Genomic DNA, 16,630 nt, shown 5'->3' on the forward strand with positions numbered 1-16,630 from the left:
AACACAAGGACTTTGTTTTTTTGGGGGGTTTATTGTCAGGGCCCAGGTCTGACAGAACGACCCCAGCAGATCCAGGTTCTGCTGTAGACCCTCCTTAGTTGGTGACAGCAGAACCAGGTCGTCTGCATAGAGGAGGAATTTAACCTTGGATTCATATAGGGTGAGGCCAGGTGCTGTAGATTGTTCAAGTAGTTTTGCCAGTTCATTTATGTAAATATTAAAGAGTGTCGGTGAGATTGGCGAGCCCTGCGTCACCCCCCGCCCCTGTGGGAAGTATTTTGTTTGTTTGTCTCCAATTTTAACTGCACATTTGTTGTTTGTATACATTGATTTAATTACATCATATGTTTTTCCCCCTACCCCGCTTTCGATAAGTTTCAGGAATAGACCGTCGTGCCAGATGGAATCGAAAGCCTTCTGGAAATCTGTAAAGCATGCGTAGATTTTGCTTTTGTTTTGATGAACGTGTTTGTCAATTAGGGTCTGTAGGGTGAAGATATGATCTGATGTTCTGTAGTTTGGCAGGAATCCAATTTGGCTTTTACTCAAGACATTGTGCTCCTCAAGGAAGTTTATAAGTCTTTTGTTTATGATACTACAGAAAACCTTCCCCAGGTTACTGTTTACACAGATGCCTCGATAGTTATTTGGGTCAACTTTATCCCCACTTTTGTATATGGGCGTTATGAGTCCTTTGTTCCAGATATCAGGGAAGTAACCGACACTCAGAACCAAGTTGAAGAGTTTCAGTGTAGCCAATTTCATTTTATCGTCCGTGTGTTTAATCATCTCGCTTAGGATGCCGTCTGCACCGCAAGCTTTTCCTGGTCGCAGGTCCTTGAGTTTTTCAATTAGCTCTTTTTCAGATATTATGGGGTCTATCGGGTTTTGGTTATCTTTTATGGCAAATTCTAGCTTTGCCAGTTTTTCGCATATTTGGTATTGCTCTGGGCTTAGTGTGTTTTTCTGGTATAATTTTTCAAAATGGTTTTCCCATGTGTCTCCGTTTTGAATGGCCAACTCATTGTGTTGTTTTTTGTGTAATGTATTCCAGTTGTCCCAGAAACAATTGGAATCAATGGATTCCTCAATGGAGATGAGTGTATTCTTAATATACTGCTCTTTCTTGGTTCTGAGTGTGTTTCTGTATTGTGTTAGTGCCTGACAATAAGTAAGGCGTAATTCCTCGTTTTCTGGTTGTCTGTGTTTTTGGTTTGATATTTTTCTGAGTTTTTTCCTCATGTTCTGGCAATCGGAGTCAAACCATTTTTCGTAGTTTTTTGTTTTGGGTTTGTTCTTGCGAACTTTCAAGTTTGACATTGATGCCAAATTATCAAAAATATTATTTAGGTTATTCACTGCCCCCTCTCGCTCTCTCTCTTTCGCTCCCTCTCTGGATTTGAACAGTTCCTGGTAGGTGTCGGATCTCTCTCTTTATTTGAACATGTCTCTTTATTGGTTCCAGGATTTGCCCGGTCTTTTGGAATGCTACTCCCTGGTGGAGAGAGGAGGGAGTGGGTTAAACCAATCATGTTCAGCGCTGGTATCGGATCCATTGAGGATCAGCACGTCCGCAAGGAGCAGCCGGAACCAGGTGGGTGCCCGTCGGGTGAGGGGGGGATGCTGTGACCGGCCCTGGGTGTGTTTGATGGGACAGTGTAGAGGGAGCTTTACTCTGTATCTAACCCGTGCTGTACCTGCCCTGGGAGTGTTTGATGGGACAGTGTAGAGGGAGCTTTACTCTGTATCTAACCCGTGCTGTACCTGCCCTGGGAGTGTTTAATGGGACAGTGTAGAGGAAGATTTACTCTGTATCTAACCCGTGCTGTACCTGCCCTGGGAGTGTTTGATGGGACAGTGTAGTGGGAGCTTTACTCTGTGATGCGCTATCAATTACCCAAAAGACTGAGGTTAAGCGAGTAACTAACAGGCTTTTATTAACAAGAGAATGAAGGTGTGCCTCGAGTGGTCGACCAGTCCAGAATACAGAGGGACTGTGGAGCAGTCACCTTTATACCTGGACTTGTGGGAGGAGTCAGCCGAGGCATGTACAGACATGTACACAGTGGAATACAAACACCCATACAAGCAGGTATAACAGTGGTTTACCACATTCACCCCTTGTTTAAAAATGAGTCCGGCGGGGTGAAGTGTATTATAAGTTTGTGTATTGGAGTCTCTCCGGAGGTCTTGTCTGCCGCTGTGATCGACGTGGCGACGGCAGGGGTAGTGAAGCTTCCGGCGTCGAGTCCCGCGTAGGCTGGGGCACTGGTGTGTAGTCCTCGTGGGTGTCGAGCGGGTCGCGGGGCCCAGGCGTGCCGTTTGCTGGGGTTGGATATTGGATCGTGGGGGGGGGTGGTAGTGGGTAGCGGGTTACTGGGGCCCCCGAGGGTGCGAGGTCTCGTATGGAGACTGTCTCCTCCCGCCCGTCCGGGTACGCAATGTAAGCATACTGGGGGTTGGCGTGGAGGAGGTCGACCCTCTCGACCAGGGGGTCCGTTTTATGGGTCCTCACGTGTCTTCTCAGTAGGACCGGCCCTGGAGACGTCAGCCATGGCGGTAGCGATGTCCCCGATGTGGACTTCCTTGGGAAGACAAACATTTTCTCATGAGGGGTGGCGTTAGTGGCAGTGCAGAGCAGTGACCGAATAGAGTGGAGCGCATCGGGGAGCACATCCTGCCAGCGGGAGGTCGGAAGGCCCCTAGACTTTAAGGCTAGCAGGGCGGCCTTCCAAACTGTCGCATTCTCTCTTTCCACCTGTCCGTTCCCCCGGGGGTTGTAACTGGTGGTCCTGCTTGTGGCAATACCCCTAGCGAGCAGGTACTGGCGGAGTTCGTCGCTCATAAACGATGAGCCCCGGTCGCTATGGATATAGCTGGGGAAACCGAACAGGGTGAAGAGGTCGTTCAGACATTTAATGACCGTGGCACTGGTCATGTCCGGGCAGGGGATGGCGAACGGGAAATGGGAGTACTCATCAATAATGTTGAGGAAGTACACATTGCGGTCGGAGGAGGGGAGAGGCCCTTTAAAATCAACGCTCAGGCGCTCGAAGGGGCGAGTGGCTTTTATCAGGTGAGCCCTGTCTGGTCTATAAAAGCGCGGTTTGCACTCAGCGCAGACTTGGCAGTTCCTGGTCATGGTCCTGACCTCCTCAATGGAGTAAGGCAGGTTGCGGGCCTTGATGAAGTGGAAGAACCTGGTGACCCCCCGGGTGGCAGAGGTCATTGTGGAGGGCCCGCAGTCTATCGATCTGCGCGCTGGCGCAGGTGCCACGCGATAGAGCATCCGGGGGTTCATTGAGCTTCCCGGGCCGGTACAAGATCTCGTAATTGTAGGTGGAAAGTTCGATTCTCCACCTCAAGATCTTGTCGTTTTTGATTTTGCCCCTCTGCTTGTTGTTAAACATAAAAGCAACTGAACGCTGGTCAGTGAACAGGGTAAATCGTTTTCCAGCCAGGTAGTGCCTCCAATGACGCACAGCCTCCACAATAGCCTGGGCCTCCTTCTCAACAGCAGAGTGTCTGGTCTCCGGGCCCTGGAGGGTTCGTGAAAAGAAGGCCACGGGTCTCCCCGCCTGATTAAGGGTAGCGGCCAGGGCAAAGTCGGACGCGTCGCTTTCCACCTGGAAGGGGATGGATTCGTCCACTGCGTGCATGGTGGCTTTGGCAATGTCTTCCTTGATACGGTGGAAGGCTAAGCGGGCCTCTGCCGTCAAGGGAAAAGAGGTGGACTTGATCAGCGGACGGGCCTTGTCCGCATAGTAGGGGACCCACTGGGCGTAATAGGAGAAAAACCCTAGGCACCTCTTCAGGGCCTTGAGGCAGTGGGGCAGTGGGAGTTCCATAAGGGGACGCATCCGGTCGGGGTCGGGACCGATGACTCCGTGTTCCACAACACAGCCAAGGATGGCGAGGCGGGTTGTGCGGAATATGCACGTCTCCTTGTTATACGTCAGGTTCAGGAGTTGGGCGGTGCAGAGGAAATTTTTGAGGTTTGCGTCATGGTCCTGCAAGTCATGGCCGCAGATGGTCACATTGTCCAGATATGGGAAAGTGGCCTGCAACGCATTTTGATCGACCATCCGGTCCATCTCCCTTTGGAAGACGGAGACCCCGTTGGTGACGCCAAAGGGAACCCTAAGGAAGTGATAGAGGCGGCCGTTTGCCTCAAAGGCATTATACTGGCGGTCCTCAGGGCGGATAGGGAGCTGGTGGTATGCTGATTTCAGGTCAATGGTCGAGAAGACGCGGTACTGCGCGATCTGGTTGAGCATATCAGCTATGCGGGGGAGTGGGTAAGCGTCCAGCAGGGTGTAGCGATTTATTGTCTGGCTGTAGTCGATGACCAGGCGCTGCTTCTCGCCGGTCTTAACGACCACAACCTGGGCTCGCCAGGGGCTGGTGCTGCCCTCAATAATCCCCTCCTTCAGGAGCCGCTCCACTTCGGTTTTAATGAAAACCCTGTCCCCGGCACTGTATCGCCTGCTCTTTGCGGCGATGGGCTTACAGTCGGGGGTGAGGTTAGCAAACAGTGGTGGGGGGGGTGACTCTGAGTGTGGAGAGGTTGCACCTGGTGCGCGGCGGGCAGTTTGGAAGCTGCTGGCTGCGGACTGTGAGTGGGGGGAGGGGTCCACCGTACGCCATCATAACACTTTTAAGGTGGCACTGAAAATCTAACCCCAGTAGAACGGCAGCGCAGAGGTGGGGCAGGACCAGAAGTTTAAAATTATCGCACACAGTCCCGTCTACTAAGAGTGTCACCACGCAGTAGCCGCCAATGTCCACTGACTGGGACTCGGAGGCCATAGAAATCCGCTGGTGCGCAGGCGGGACTGGGAGAGAGCAACGCCGCACTGTGTCGGGGTGGATGAAGCTCTCCGTGCTCCCAGAGTCAAAAAGGCAGGTTGTTTCGTGACCATTTACCTTAATGTCCATTGTGGACCCGGCCAGTTGGTGCGGTCTCGCTTGGTCCAGCGTAACGGAGGCCAGCGTAGGGGTCGGTGTGTCGCTGCGGGTATCAGATGAGGCGGTGTTGGGGGCCTGCTGCGTCCCGGCTGGCGTCCAAGATGGCGGCGTCCATGATCCCCATGTGGCTGGAGGCGTCCAAAATGGCTGCTGTTCCGGTGGTTCGCACATGGCTGGGGAGGCCCAAGATGGCGGCCCGCACGGCCCACACGCGGCGCTGCTGGGGTTCGGGGTGGCTTTGGCCCTGCAGACGCTGGCGTAGTGTCCCTTCTTCCCGCAGCCCGAGCAGATTGCATTTTTCGCCGGGCAGCGCGCTCGGGGGTGTTTGGCCTGGCCACAGAAGTAGCATTTCTGGCCTTGGGACACTGCTGCGGTAGTTGGGCCGTTGCTGGGATGCGGCTGGGGTGGCACGGCGCTATGAGACGGTCCTACCGTGTCCCAGGCTGTCGTTCCCCGCGGCGTCCACGGTGCAGAGGAGTAGGCATCCATGCCCCGGTAGGCTGCGTCCAATGATAGTGCGAGTTCAGAGGCCTTGTTGAGATCGAGGTCACTCTGCTCCAACAGTCGCTGTCGGGTGTAATTGGACCTGTGGCCCACTACAAAAGCGTCCCGGATAAGTTCCTCTGTGTACACGGCGGCCTTTACATCCTTACAACCACAGGCCCGGCCAAGCACAGACAGTGCCTGAAGGTATTCCTCGGTCGATTCCCCAGGTTGTTGTTTACGACTCCCCAGGAGGTGCCTGGCGTACACCTCGTTCACTGGGCGCGTGTACTGGTCCTTGAGTAGCTTGAGAGCAGCCGTGTACGAGGTCGCGTCCTGGATGACCGAGTACGCTCGGTGGTTCACTTTGGAGGTCAGGACATCCAGTTTGTCGTCATCCGATTTGACCATTGCAGCGGAGGCGATCAGGAATTTTTCAGAGCACCTAAGCCAGTGAGCAAACTTGGTGGATGCGTCCGCCTCCCGATGGTATAAGTCCAGGCATGCTGGTGTGAGGATCTTCTCCATTATAAAAAATCTTGTTAATAAAATTGATGCGCTATCAATTACCCAAAAGACTGAGGTTAAGCGAGTAACTAACAGGCTTTTATTAACAAGAGAATGAAGGTGTGCCTCGAGTGGTCGACCAGTCCAGAATACAGAGGGACTGTGGAGCAGTCACCTTTATACCTGGACTTGTGGGAGGAGTCAGCCGAGGCATGTACAGACATGTACACAGTGGAATACAAACACCCATACAGGCAGGTATAACAGTGGTTTACCACACTCTGTATCTAACCCGCGCTGTATCTGCCCTGGGAGTGTTTGATGGGACAGTGTAGTGGGAGCTTTACTCTGTATCTAACCCGCGCTGTATCTGCCCTGGGAGTGTTTGATGGGACAGTGTAGTGGGAGCTTTACTCTGTATCTAACCCGCGCTGTATCTGCCCTGGGAGTGTTTGATGGGACAGTGCAGAGGGAGCTTTACTCTGTATCTAACCTATGCTGTACCTGCCCTGGGAGTGTTTGATGGGACAGTGTAGAGGGAGCTTTACTCTGTATCTAACCCGCGCTGTACCTGCCCTGGGAGTGTTTGATGGGACAGTGTAGAGGGAGCTTTACTCTGTATCTAACCTATGCTGTATCTGCCCTGGGAGTGTTTGATGGGACAGTGTAGAGGGAGCTTTACTCTGTGTCTAACCCGTGCTGTATCTGCCCTGGGAGTGTTTGATGGGACAGTGTAGTGGGAGCTTTACTCTGTATCTAACCCGCGCTGTATCTGCCCTGGGAGTGTTTGATGGGACAGTGTAGAGGGAGCTTTACTCTGTATCTAACCTATGCTGTACCTGCCCTGGGAGTGTTTGATGGGACAGTGTAGAGGGAGCTTTACTCTGTATCTAACCTGTGCTGTACCTGCCCTGGGAGTGTTTGATGGGACAGTGTGGAGGGAGCTTTACTCTGTATCTAACCCGTGCTGTACCTGCCCTGGGAGTGTTTAATGGGACAGTGTAGAGGAAGATTTACTCTGTATCTAACCTGTGCTGTACCTGCCCTGGGAGTGTTTGATGGGACAGTGTAGAGGGAGCTTTACTCTGTATCTAACCTGTGCTGTAACTGCCCTGGGAGTGTTTGATGGGACAGTGTAGTGGGAGCTTTACTCTGGCACTATTGGAAAGCCCAAGTAGGTCTACCATGAAACATACGAAAGAACGCCCCTTTTCAAAGGGCTGGAGACCTCGGATGCGGATGTTGGTCAGACGCTCTTCCTGTTGATGATTTTTAAGCTCTGTTTAAACTCTGTTAACTAGTTGTGTTCCAGCGTGAGTCCTGTATCTGGTCAGCCTATCTGTTGTGACGGTGCTGAGGAGTAAATGGAACTCATGCACTGACCCCTGACCCGTGTATTGTGACCCCGCACTGACCCCTGACCCATGTATTGTGACCCAACACTGACCCCGACCCGTATATTGTGACCCCATGCTGACCCCTGTCCTGTGTATTGTGACCCCGCACTGACCCCTGTTTTGTGACCCCACACTGATCCGTTTCCTGTGACCCCCCGCACTGACCCCTATCCTATGTAATCTGACCCCTGACCCGTATATTGTGACCCCGCACTGACCCCTGTTTTGTGACCCCACACTGATCCGTTTCCTGTGACCCCCCGCACTGACCCCTATCCTATGTAATCTGACCCCTGACCCGTATATTGTGACCCCGTGCTGACCCCGTCCCGTGTATTGTGACCCCGCACTGACCCCTGACCCGTATAGCGTGACCCCGTGCTGACCCCTGTCCCGTGTATTGTGACCCAACACTGACCCCTGACACGTATATTGTGACCCCATGCTGACCCCTGTCCCGTGTATTGTGACCCAACACTGACCCCTGACCTGTATATTGTGACCCCGTGCTGACCCCTGTCCCGTGTATTGTAACCCCGCACTGACCCATGTTTTGTGACCCCACACTGATCCGTTTCCTGTGACCCCCCGCACTGACCCCTGTCCTATGTAATCTGACCCCTGACCCGTATATTGTGACCCCGTGCTGACCCCTGTCCCGTGTATTGTGACCCCGCACTGACCCCTGACCCGTATATTGTGACCCCGTGCTGACCCCTGTCCCGTGTATTGTGACCCCGCACTGACCCCTGACCCGTATATTGTGACCCCGTGCTGACCCCTGTCCCGTGTATTGTAACCCCGCACTGACCCATGTTTTGTGACCCCACACTGATCCGTTTCCTGTGACCCCCCGCACTGACCCCTGTCCTATGTAATCTGACCCCTGACCCGTATATTGTGACCCCGTGCTGACCCCTGTCCCGTGTATTGTGACCCCGCGCTGACCCCTGACCCGTATATTGTGACCCCGTGCTGACCCCTGTCCCGTGTATTGTGACCCAACACTGACCCCTGACCCGTATATTGTGACCCCGTGTATTGTGACCCAACACTGACCCCTGACCCGTATATTGTGACCCCGCGCTGACCCCTGACCCGTATATTGTGACCCCGCGCTGACCCCTGTCCCGTGTATTGTGACCCAACACTGACCCCTGACCCGTATATTGTGACCCCGTGCTGACCCCTGTCCCGTGTATTGTAACCCCACACTGACCCATGTTTTGTGACCCCACACTGATCCATTTCCTGTGACCCCCCGCACTGACCCCTATCCTATGTAATCTGACCCCTGACCCGTATATTGTGACCCTGTGCTGACCCCTGTCCCGTGTATTGTGACCCAACACTGACCCCTGACCCGTATATTGTGACCCCGTGTATTGTGACCCAACACTGACCCGTATATTGTGACCCCGCGCTGACCCCTGTCCCGTGTATTGTGACCCAACACTGACCCCTGACCCGTATATTGTGACCCTGTGCTGACCCCTGTCCCGTGTATTGTAACCCCGCAATGACCCATGTTTTGTGACCCCACACTGATCCGTTTCCTGTGACCCCCCGCACTGACCCCTATCCTATGTAATCTGACCCCTGACCCGTATATTGTGACCCCGTGCTGACCCCTGTCCCGTGTATTGTGACCCAACACTGACCCCTGACCCGTATATTGTGACCCCGTGCTGACCCCTGTCCCGTGTATTGTGACCCAACACTGACCCCTGACCTGTATATTGTGACCCCGTGTATTGTGACCCAACACTGACCCCTGACCCGTATATTGTGACCCCGCGCCGACCCGTGTATTGTGACCCAACACTGATCCCTGACCCGTATATTGTGACCCCGTGCTGACCCCTGTCCCGTGTATTGTAACCCCGCACTGACCCATGTTTTGTGACCCCACACTGATCCGTTTCCTGTGACCCCCCGCACTGACCCCTATACTATGTAATCTGACCCCTGTCCCGTGTATTCTGATCCCTGTCCCGTTTATTGTGGCCCCGCACTGACTCCTGTCCTGTATATTGTGACCCTATGCTGACCCCTGACCTGTGTATTGTGACCCTGCGCTGACCCCGTCCCATGTATTATGGCACTGCGCTGACCCCTGACCTGTGTATTGTGACCCCGCGCTGACCCCGACCTGTGTAGTTTTACCCCTCCAATGACCGGTGTCTCTGCTTTCAGACATGGACGTGGTGAAGATCGGAGGACCAGTCTATCGAATCGGAGTGGGAGGAGGGGCAGCCTCCTCGATCCAGGTAAGACATCGCTCCAGTCACTGCGCTGATGTCCAAATCGTGAGTCAGTGAGGGACGGCTGGGTCGGTGGTTTCGGTGAGGGGGGCTCAGTGAGGGACGGCTGGGTCGGTGGTTTCGGTGAGGAGGGCTCAGTGAGGGACAGCTGGGTCGGTGGTTTCGGTGAGGGATGGGCGAGGTGTCGGGTCAGTAGGGACGGCTGGGTGGGTGGTTTCGGTGAGGGGTTGGCGAGGTGTCAGGGTCAGTAGGGACGGCTGGATCGGTGGTTTCGGTGAGGGGTTGGCGAGGTGTCAGGGTCAGTAGGGATGGGTGGGTGGTTTCGGTGAAGGGTTGGCGAGGTGTCAGGGTCAGTAGGGACGGCTGGGTGGGTGGTTTCGGTGAGGGGTTGGCGAGGTGTCAGGGTCAGTAGGGACGGCTGGGTGGGTGGTTTCGATGAGGAGTTGGCGAGGTGTCGGTCAGTGAGGGACGGTTGGGTCGGTGGTTTCGGTGAGGGGGGGACGGGGCTCAGTGAGGGACGGCTGGGTGGGTGGTTTCGGTGAGGGGTTGGCGAGGTGTCAGGGTTAGTAGGGACAGCTGGGTCGGTGGTTTCGGTGAGGGGTTGGCGAGGTGTCAGGGTTAGTAGGGACAGCTGGGTCGGTGGTTTCGGTGAGGGGTTGGCGAGGTGTCAGGGTCAGTAGGGACGGCTGGGTGGGTAGTTTCGGTGAGGGGTTGGCGAGGCGTCAGGGTCAGTAGGGACAGCTGGGTGGGTGGTTTCGATGAGGGGTTGGCGAGGTGTCGGTCAGTGAGGGACGGCTGGGTGGGTGGTTTCGGTGAGGGGTTGGCGAGGTGTCAGGGTCAGTAGGGACGGCTGGGTGGGTGGTTTCGGTGAGGGGTTGGCGAGGTGATGGTCAGTGAGGGACGGCTGGGTCGGTGGTTTCGGTGAGGGGGGCTCAGTGAGGGACGACTGGGTCGATGGTTTCGGTGAGGGGGGCTCAGTGAGGGACGGCTGGGTCGGTGGTTTCAGTGAGGGGGGGACGGGGCTCAGTGAGGGACGGCTGGGACGGTGGTTTCGGTGAGGGGTTGGCGAGGTGTCAGGGTCAGTAGGGACAGCTGGGTGTGTGGTTTCGGTGAGGGGTTGGCGAGGTGTCAGGGTCAGTAGGGACGGCCGGGTGGGTGGTTTCCGTGAGGAGTTGGCGAGGTGTCGGTCAGTGAGGGACGGCTGGGTCGGTGGTTTCGGTGAGGGGTTGGCGAGGTGTCAGGGTCAGTGAGGGAAGGCGATGGAGAGGCAGTCACACTGTGGGGGTCCTGGTTTCTCTTGTCGTCACATTAACCTTTGCCCACCACCCCCCAGGTGCAGGGAGACAACACAGCAGAACTGGATTTCGGAGCGGTGCAGCGAGGCGATGCTGAGATGGAGCAGAAGATGAATCGAGCTCTGCGAGCCTGCATCGAGAGCCAGGACAGCAACCCGATCTGTAGCATTCACGACCAGGGAGCTGGAGGCAATGGTGCGCGGGAATCACCTGCACAGAGGGAGAGCTGAGTGTAATCATTCAATGGACAGTGCAGCTGGAATGAATGGGATGGGCAGAAGAGTATTTCCACTGGTTGGGGATTCTCGGACTAGGGTGCATAGTCTAAAAATTAGAGCCAGACCTTTCAAGAGTGAAATTAGGAAGGGGGTTTGGTCCATTTGGCTGTACAGTGGGAGTGAAGGGGAAGGGGTTTGGGTCCATTGGGATTGTGTACAGTGGGAGCGAATGAGAAGGGGATTTGGTCCGTTGGGACTGTGTACAGTGGGAGTGAATGGGAAGGGGTTTGGGTCCATTGGGATTGTGTACAATGGGAGTGAATGGGAAGGGGTTCGGTCCATTGGGATTGTGCACAGTGGGAGTGAATGTGAAGGGGTTTGGTCCATTTGGATTGTGTACAATGGGAGTGAATGGGAAGGGGTTTGGTCCATTTGGATTGTGTACAATGGGAGTGAATGGGAAGGGGTTTGGTCCATTTGGATTGTGTACAATGGGAGTGAATGGGAAGGGGTTTGGTCCATAGAGATTGTGTACAATGGGAGTGAATGGGAAGGGGTTTGGGCCCATTGGGATTGTGTACACTGGGAGTGAATGGGAAGGGGTTTGGTCCATTGGGATTGTGTACAATGGGAGTGAATGGGAAGGTGTTTGGTCCATTGGGATTGTGTACAATGGGAGTGAATGGGAAGGTGTTTCGTCCATAGAGATTGTGCACAATGGGAGTGAATGGGAAGGTGTTTGGTCCATTGGGATTGTGTACAGTGGAGTGAATGGGAAGGTGTTTGGTCCATTGGGATTGTGTACAATTGGATTGAATGGGAAGGGGTTTGGATCCATTGGGATTGTGTACAATTGGATTGAATGGGAAGGGGTTTGGGTCCATTGGGATTGTGTACAGTGGGAATGAATGGGAAGGGGTTTGTGTACAGTGGGATTGTGTACAGTGGGAGTGAATGCGAAGGGGTTTGGTCCATAGAGATCGTGTACAATTGGATTGAATGGGAAGGGGTTTGGGTCCATTGGGATTGTGTACAATGGGAGTGAATGGGAAGGGGTTTGGGTCCATTGGGATTGTGTACAGTGGGAGCGAATGGGAAGTGGTTTGGGTCCATTGGGATTGTGTACAATGGGAGTGAATGGGAAGGGGTTTGGTCCATTGGGATTGTGTACAATGGGAGTGAATGGGAAGGGGTTTGGGTCCATTGGGATTGTGTACAGTGGGAGTGAAGGGGAAGGGGTTTGGGTCCATTGGGATTGTGTACAGGGATTGAATGGGAAGGGGTTTGTGTACAATGGGAGTGAATGGGAAGGGGTTTGGTCCATTGGGATTGTGTACAATGGGAGTGAATGGGAAGGGGTTTGGGTCCATTGGGATTGTGTACAGTGGGAGTGAATGGGAAGGGGTTTGGGTCCATTGGGATTGTGTACAATGGGAGTGAATGGGAAGGGGTTTGGTCCATTGGGATTGTGTACAGTGGGAGTGAATGGGAAGGGGTTTGGTCCATTGGGATTGTGTACAATGGGAGTGAATGGGAAGGGGTTTGGTCCATTGGGATTGTGTGCAGTGGGAGTGAATGGGAAGGGGATTTGGTCCATTGGGATTGTGTACAGTGGAGTGAATGGGAAGGTGTTTGGTCCATTGGGATTGTGTACAGTGGGAGCGAATGGGAAGGGGTTTGGGTCCATTGGGATTGTGTACAGTGGGAGTGAATGCGAAGGGGTTTGGTCCATAGAGATTGTGTACAATTGGATTGAATGGGAAGGGGTTTGGGTCCATTGGGATTGTGTACAGTGGGAATGAATGGGAAGGGGTTTGTGTACAGTGGGAGTGAATGGGAAGGGATTTGGTCCATGGGGATTGTGTACAGTGGGAGTGAAGGGGAAGGGGTTTGGGTCCATTGGGATTGTGTACAGGGATTGAATGGGAAGGGGTTTGTGTACAATGGGAGTGAATGGGAAGGGGTTTGGTCCATTGGGATTGTGTACAATGGGAGTGAATGGGAAGGGGTTTGGGTCCATTGGGATTGTGTACAGTGGGAGTGAATGGGAAGGGGTTTGGGTCCATTGGGATTGTGTACAATGGGAGTGAATGGGAAGGGGTTTGGTCCATTGGGATTGTGTACAGTGGGAGTGAATGGGAAGGGGTTTGGTCCATTGGGATTGTGTACAATGGGAGTGAATGGGAAGGGGTTTGGTCCATTGGGATTGTGTGCAGTGGGAGTGAATGGGAAGGGGATTTGGTCCATTGGGATTGTGTACAGTGGAGTGAATGGGAAGGTGTTTGGTCCATTGGGATTGTGTACAGTGGGAGCGAATGGGAAGGGGTTTGGGTCCATTGGGATTGTGTACAGTGGGAGTGAATGCGAAGGGGTTTGGTCCATAGAGATTGTGTACAATTGGATTGAATGGGAAGGGGTTTGGGTCCATTGGGATTGTGTACAGTGGGAATGAATGGGAAGGGGTTTGTGTACAGTGGGAGTGAATGGGAAGGGATTTGGTCCATGGGGATTGTGTACAGTGGGAGTGAATGGGAAGGGGTTTGGTTCATTGGGATTGTGTACAATGGGAGTGAATGGGAAGGTGTTTGGTCCATTGGGATTGTGTACAGTGGGAGTGAATGGGAAGGGGTTTGGTCCATTTGGATTGTGTACAATGGGAGTGAATGGGAAGGGGTTTGGTCCATTGGGATTGTGTACAGTGGGAGTGAATGGGAAGGGGTTTGGTCCATTTGGATTGTGTACAATGGGAGTGAATGGGAAGGGGTTTGGTCCATTGGGATTGTGTACAGTGGGAGTGAATGGGAAGGGGTTTGGTCCATTGGGATTGTGTACAATGGGAGTGAATGGGAAGGGGCTTGGTCCATTGGGATTGTGTGCAGTGGGAGTGAATGGGAAGGGGATTTGGTCCATTGGGATTGTGTACAGTGGAGTGAATGGGAAGGTGTTTGGTCCATTGGGATTGTGTACAGTGGGAGCGAATGGGAAGGGGTTTGGGTCCATTGGGATTGTGTACAGTGGGAGTGAATGCGAAGGGGTTTGGTCCATAGAGATTGTGTACAATTGGATTGAATGGGAAGGGGTTTGGGTCCATTGGGATTGTGTACAGTGGGAATGAATGGGAAGGGGTTTGTGTACAGTGGGAGTGAATGGGAAGGGATTTGGTCCATGGGAATTGTGTACAGTGGGAGTGAATGGGAAGGGGTTTGGTTCATTGGGATTGTGCACAGTGGGAGTGAATGGGAAGGGGCTTGGGCCCATTGGGATTGTGTACAGTGGGAGTGAATGGAAAGGGGTTTGTGTCCATTGGGATTGTGTACAGTGGGAGTGAAGGGGAAGGGGTTTGGTTTATTGGGATTGTGTACAGTGGGGGTGAATGGGAAGGGGTTTGGTCCATTGGGATTGTGTACAGTGGGAGTGAATGGGAAGGGGTTTGGTCCATTGGGATTGTGTACAATGGGAGTGAATGGAAAGGGGTTTGTTCCATTGGGATTGTGTACAATGGGAGTGAATGGGAAGGGGTTTGGTCCATAGAGATTGTGTACAATGGGAGTGAATGGGAAGGGGTTTGGGTCCATTGGGATTGTGTACACTGGGAGTGAATGGGAAGGGGTTTGGTCCATTGGGACTGTGTACAATGGGAGTGAATGGGAAGGGGTTTGGTCCATTGGGATTGTGTACAATGGGAGTGAATGGGAAGGGGATTGGTCCATTGGGATTGTGTACAGTGGGAGTGAATGGGAAGGGGTTTGGTCCATTGGGATTGTGTACAGTGGGAGTGAATGGGAAGGGATTTGGGCTCATTGGGATTGTGTACAGTGGGAGTGAATGGGAAGGGATTTGGTCCATTGGGATTGTGTACAATGGGAGTGAATGGGAAGGGGTTTGGTCCATTGGGATTGTGTACAGTGGGAGTGAATGGGAAGGGATTTGGTCCATTGGGATTGTGTACAATGGGAGTGAATGGGAAGGGGTTTGGTCCATTGGGATTGTGTACAGTGGGAGTGAATGGGAAGGGATTTGGTCCATTGGGATTGTGTACAATTGGATTGAATGGGAAGGGATTTGGGCTCATTGGGATTGTGTACAATGGGAATGAATGGGAAGGGGTTTGGTCCATTGGGATTGTCTACAGTGGGAGTGAATGGGAAGGGGTTTGGTCCATTGGGATTGTGTACAATGGGAGTGAATGGGAAGGGGTTTGGGTCCATTGGGATTGTGTACAGTGGGAGCGAATGGGAAGTGGTTTGGGTCCATTAGGATTGTGTACAATGGGAGTGAATGGGAAGGGGTTTGGTCCATTGGGATTGTGTACAATGGGAGTGAATGGGAAGGGGTTTGGGTCCATTGGGATTGTGTACAGTGGGAGTGAAGGGGAAGGTGTTTGGGTCCATTGGGATTGTGTACAGGGATTGAATGGGAAGGGGTTTGTGTACAATGGGAGTGAATGGGAAGGGGTTCGGTCCATTGGGATTGTATACAGTGGGAGCGAATGGGAAGGGGTTTGGTCCATTGGGATTGTGTACAGTGGGAGTGAATGGGAAGGGGTTTGGGTCCATTGGGATTGTGTACAGTGGGAATGAATGGGAAGGGGTTTGTGTACAGTGGGATTGTGTACAGTGGGAGTGAATGGGAAGGGGTTTGGGTCCATTGGGATTGTGTACAGTGGGAGTGAATGCGAAGGGGTTTGGTCCATCGAGATCGTGTCCAATTGGATTGAATGGGAAGGGGTTTGGGTCCATTGGGATTGTGTACAATGGGAGTGAATGGGAAGGGGTTTGGGTCCATTGGGATTGTGTACAGTGGGAGCGAATGGGAAGTGGTTTGGGTCCATTGGGATTGTGTACAATGGGAGTGAATGGGAAGGGGTTTGGTCCATTGGGATTGTGTACAATGGGAGTGAATGGGAAGGGGTTTGGGTCCATTGGGATTGTGTACAGTGGGAGTGAAGGGGAAGGGGTTTGGGTCCATTGGGATTGTGTACAGGGATTGAATGGGAAGGGGTTTGTGTACAATGGGAGTGAATGGGAAGGGGTTCGGTCCATTGGGATTGTGTACAGTGGGAGCGAATGGGAAGGGGTTTGGTCCATTGGGATTGTGTACAGTGGGAGTGAATGGGAAGGGGTTTGGGTCCATTGGGATTGTTTACAATGGGAGTGAATGGGAAGGGGTTTGGTCCATTGGGATTGTGTACAATGGGAGTGAATGGGAAGGTGTTTGGTCCATTGGGATTGTGTACAGTGGGAGTGAATGGGAAGGGGTTTGGTCCATTTGGATTGTGTACAATGGGAGTGAATGGGAAGGGGTTTGGTCCATTGGGATTGTGTACAGTGGGAGTGAATGGGAAGGGGTTTGGTCCATTTGGATTGTGTACAATGGGAGTGAATGGGAAGGGGTTTGGTCCATTGGGATTGTGTACAGTGGGAGTGAATGGGAAGGGGTTTGGTCCATTGGGATTGTGTACAATGGGAGTGAATGGGAAGGGGTTTGGTCCATTGGGA

The 16,630-nt window shown here is 53.2% G+C and overlaps 1 protein-coding gene across 1 annotated transcript in view; it reads left to right on the forward strand.

Annotated features, from left to right (window-relative positions):
* LOC147095507 (phosphoribosylformylglycinamidine synthase-like) overlaps window positions 1-16,630 on the forward strand; it is an 81,683-nt gene that overhangs the window by 9,344 nt on the left and 55,709 nt on the right. Inside the window, 3 exon segments of the mRNA XM_085973654.1 lie at window positions 1,466-1,594; window positions 9,552-9,625; window positions 10,953-11,109. Of these exon segments, the coding sequence (XP_085829780.1) occupies window positions 1,466-1,594; window positions 9,552-9,625; window positions 10,953-11,109 (360 nt within the window).

The sequence above is a fragment of the Somniosus microcephalus genome, unplaced genomic scaffold, assembly GCF_052327205.1.
Source record: "Somniosus microcephalus isolate GS21.2 unplaced genomic scaffold, FLI_Smic_1.0 unresolved_chr1, whole genome shotgun sequence".
Taxonomy (NCBI): domain Eukaryota; kingdom Metazoa; phylum Chordata; class Chondrichthyes; order Squaliformes; family Somniosidae; genus Somniosus; species Somniosus microcephalus.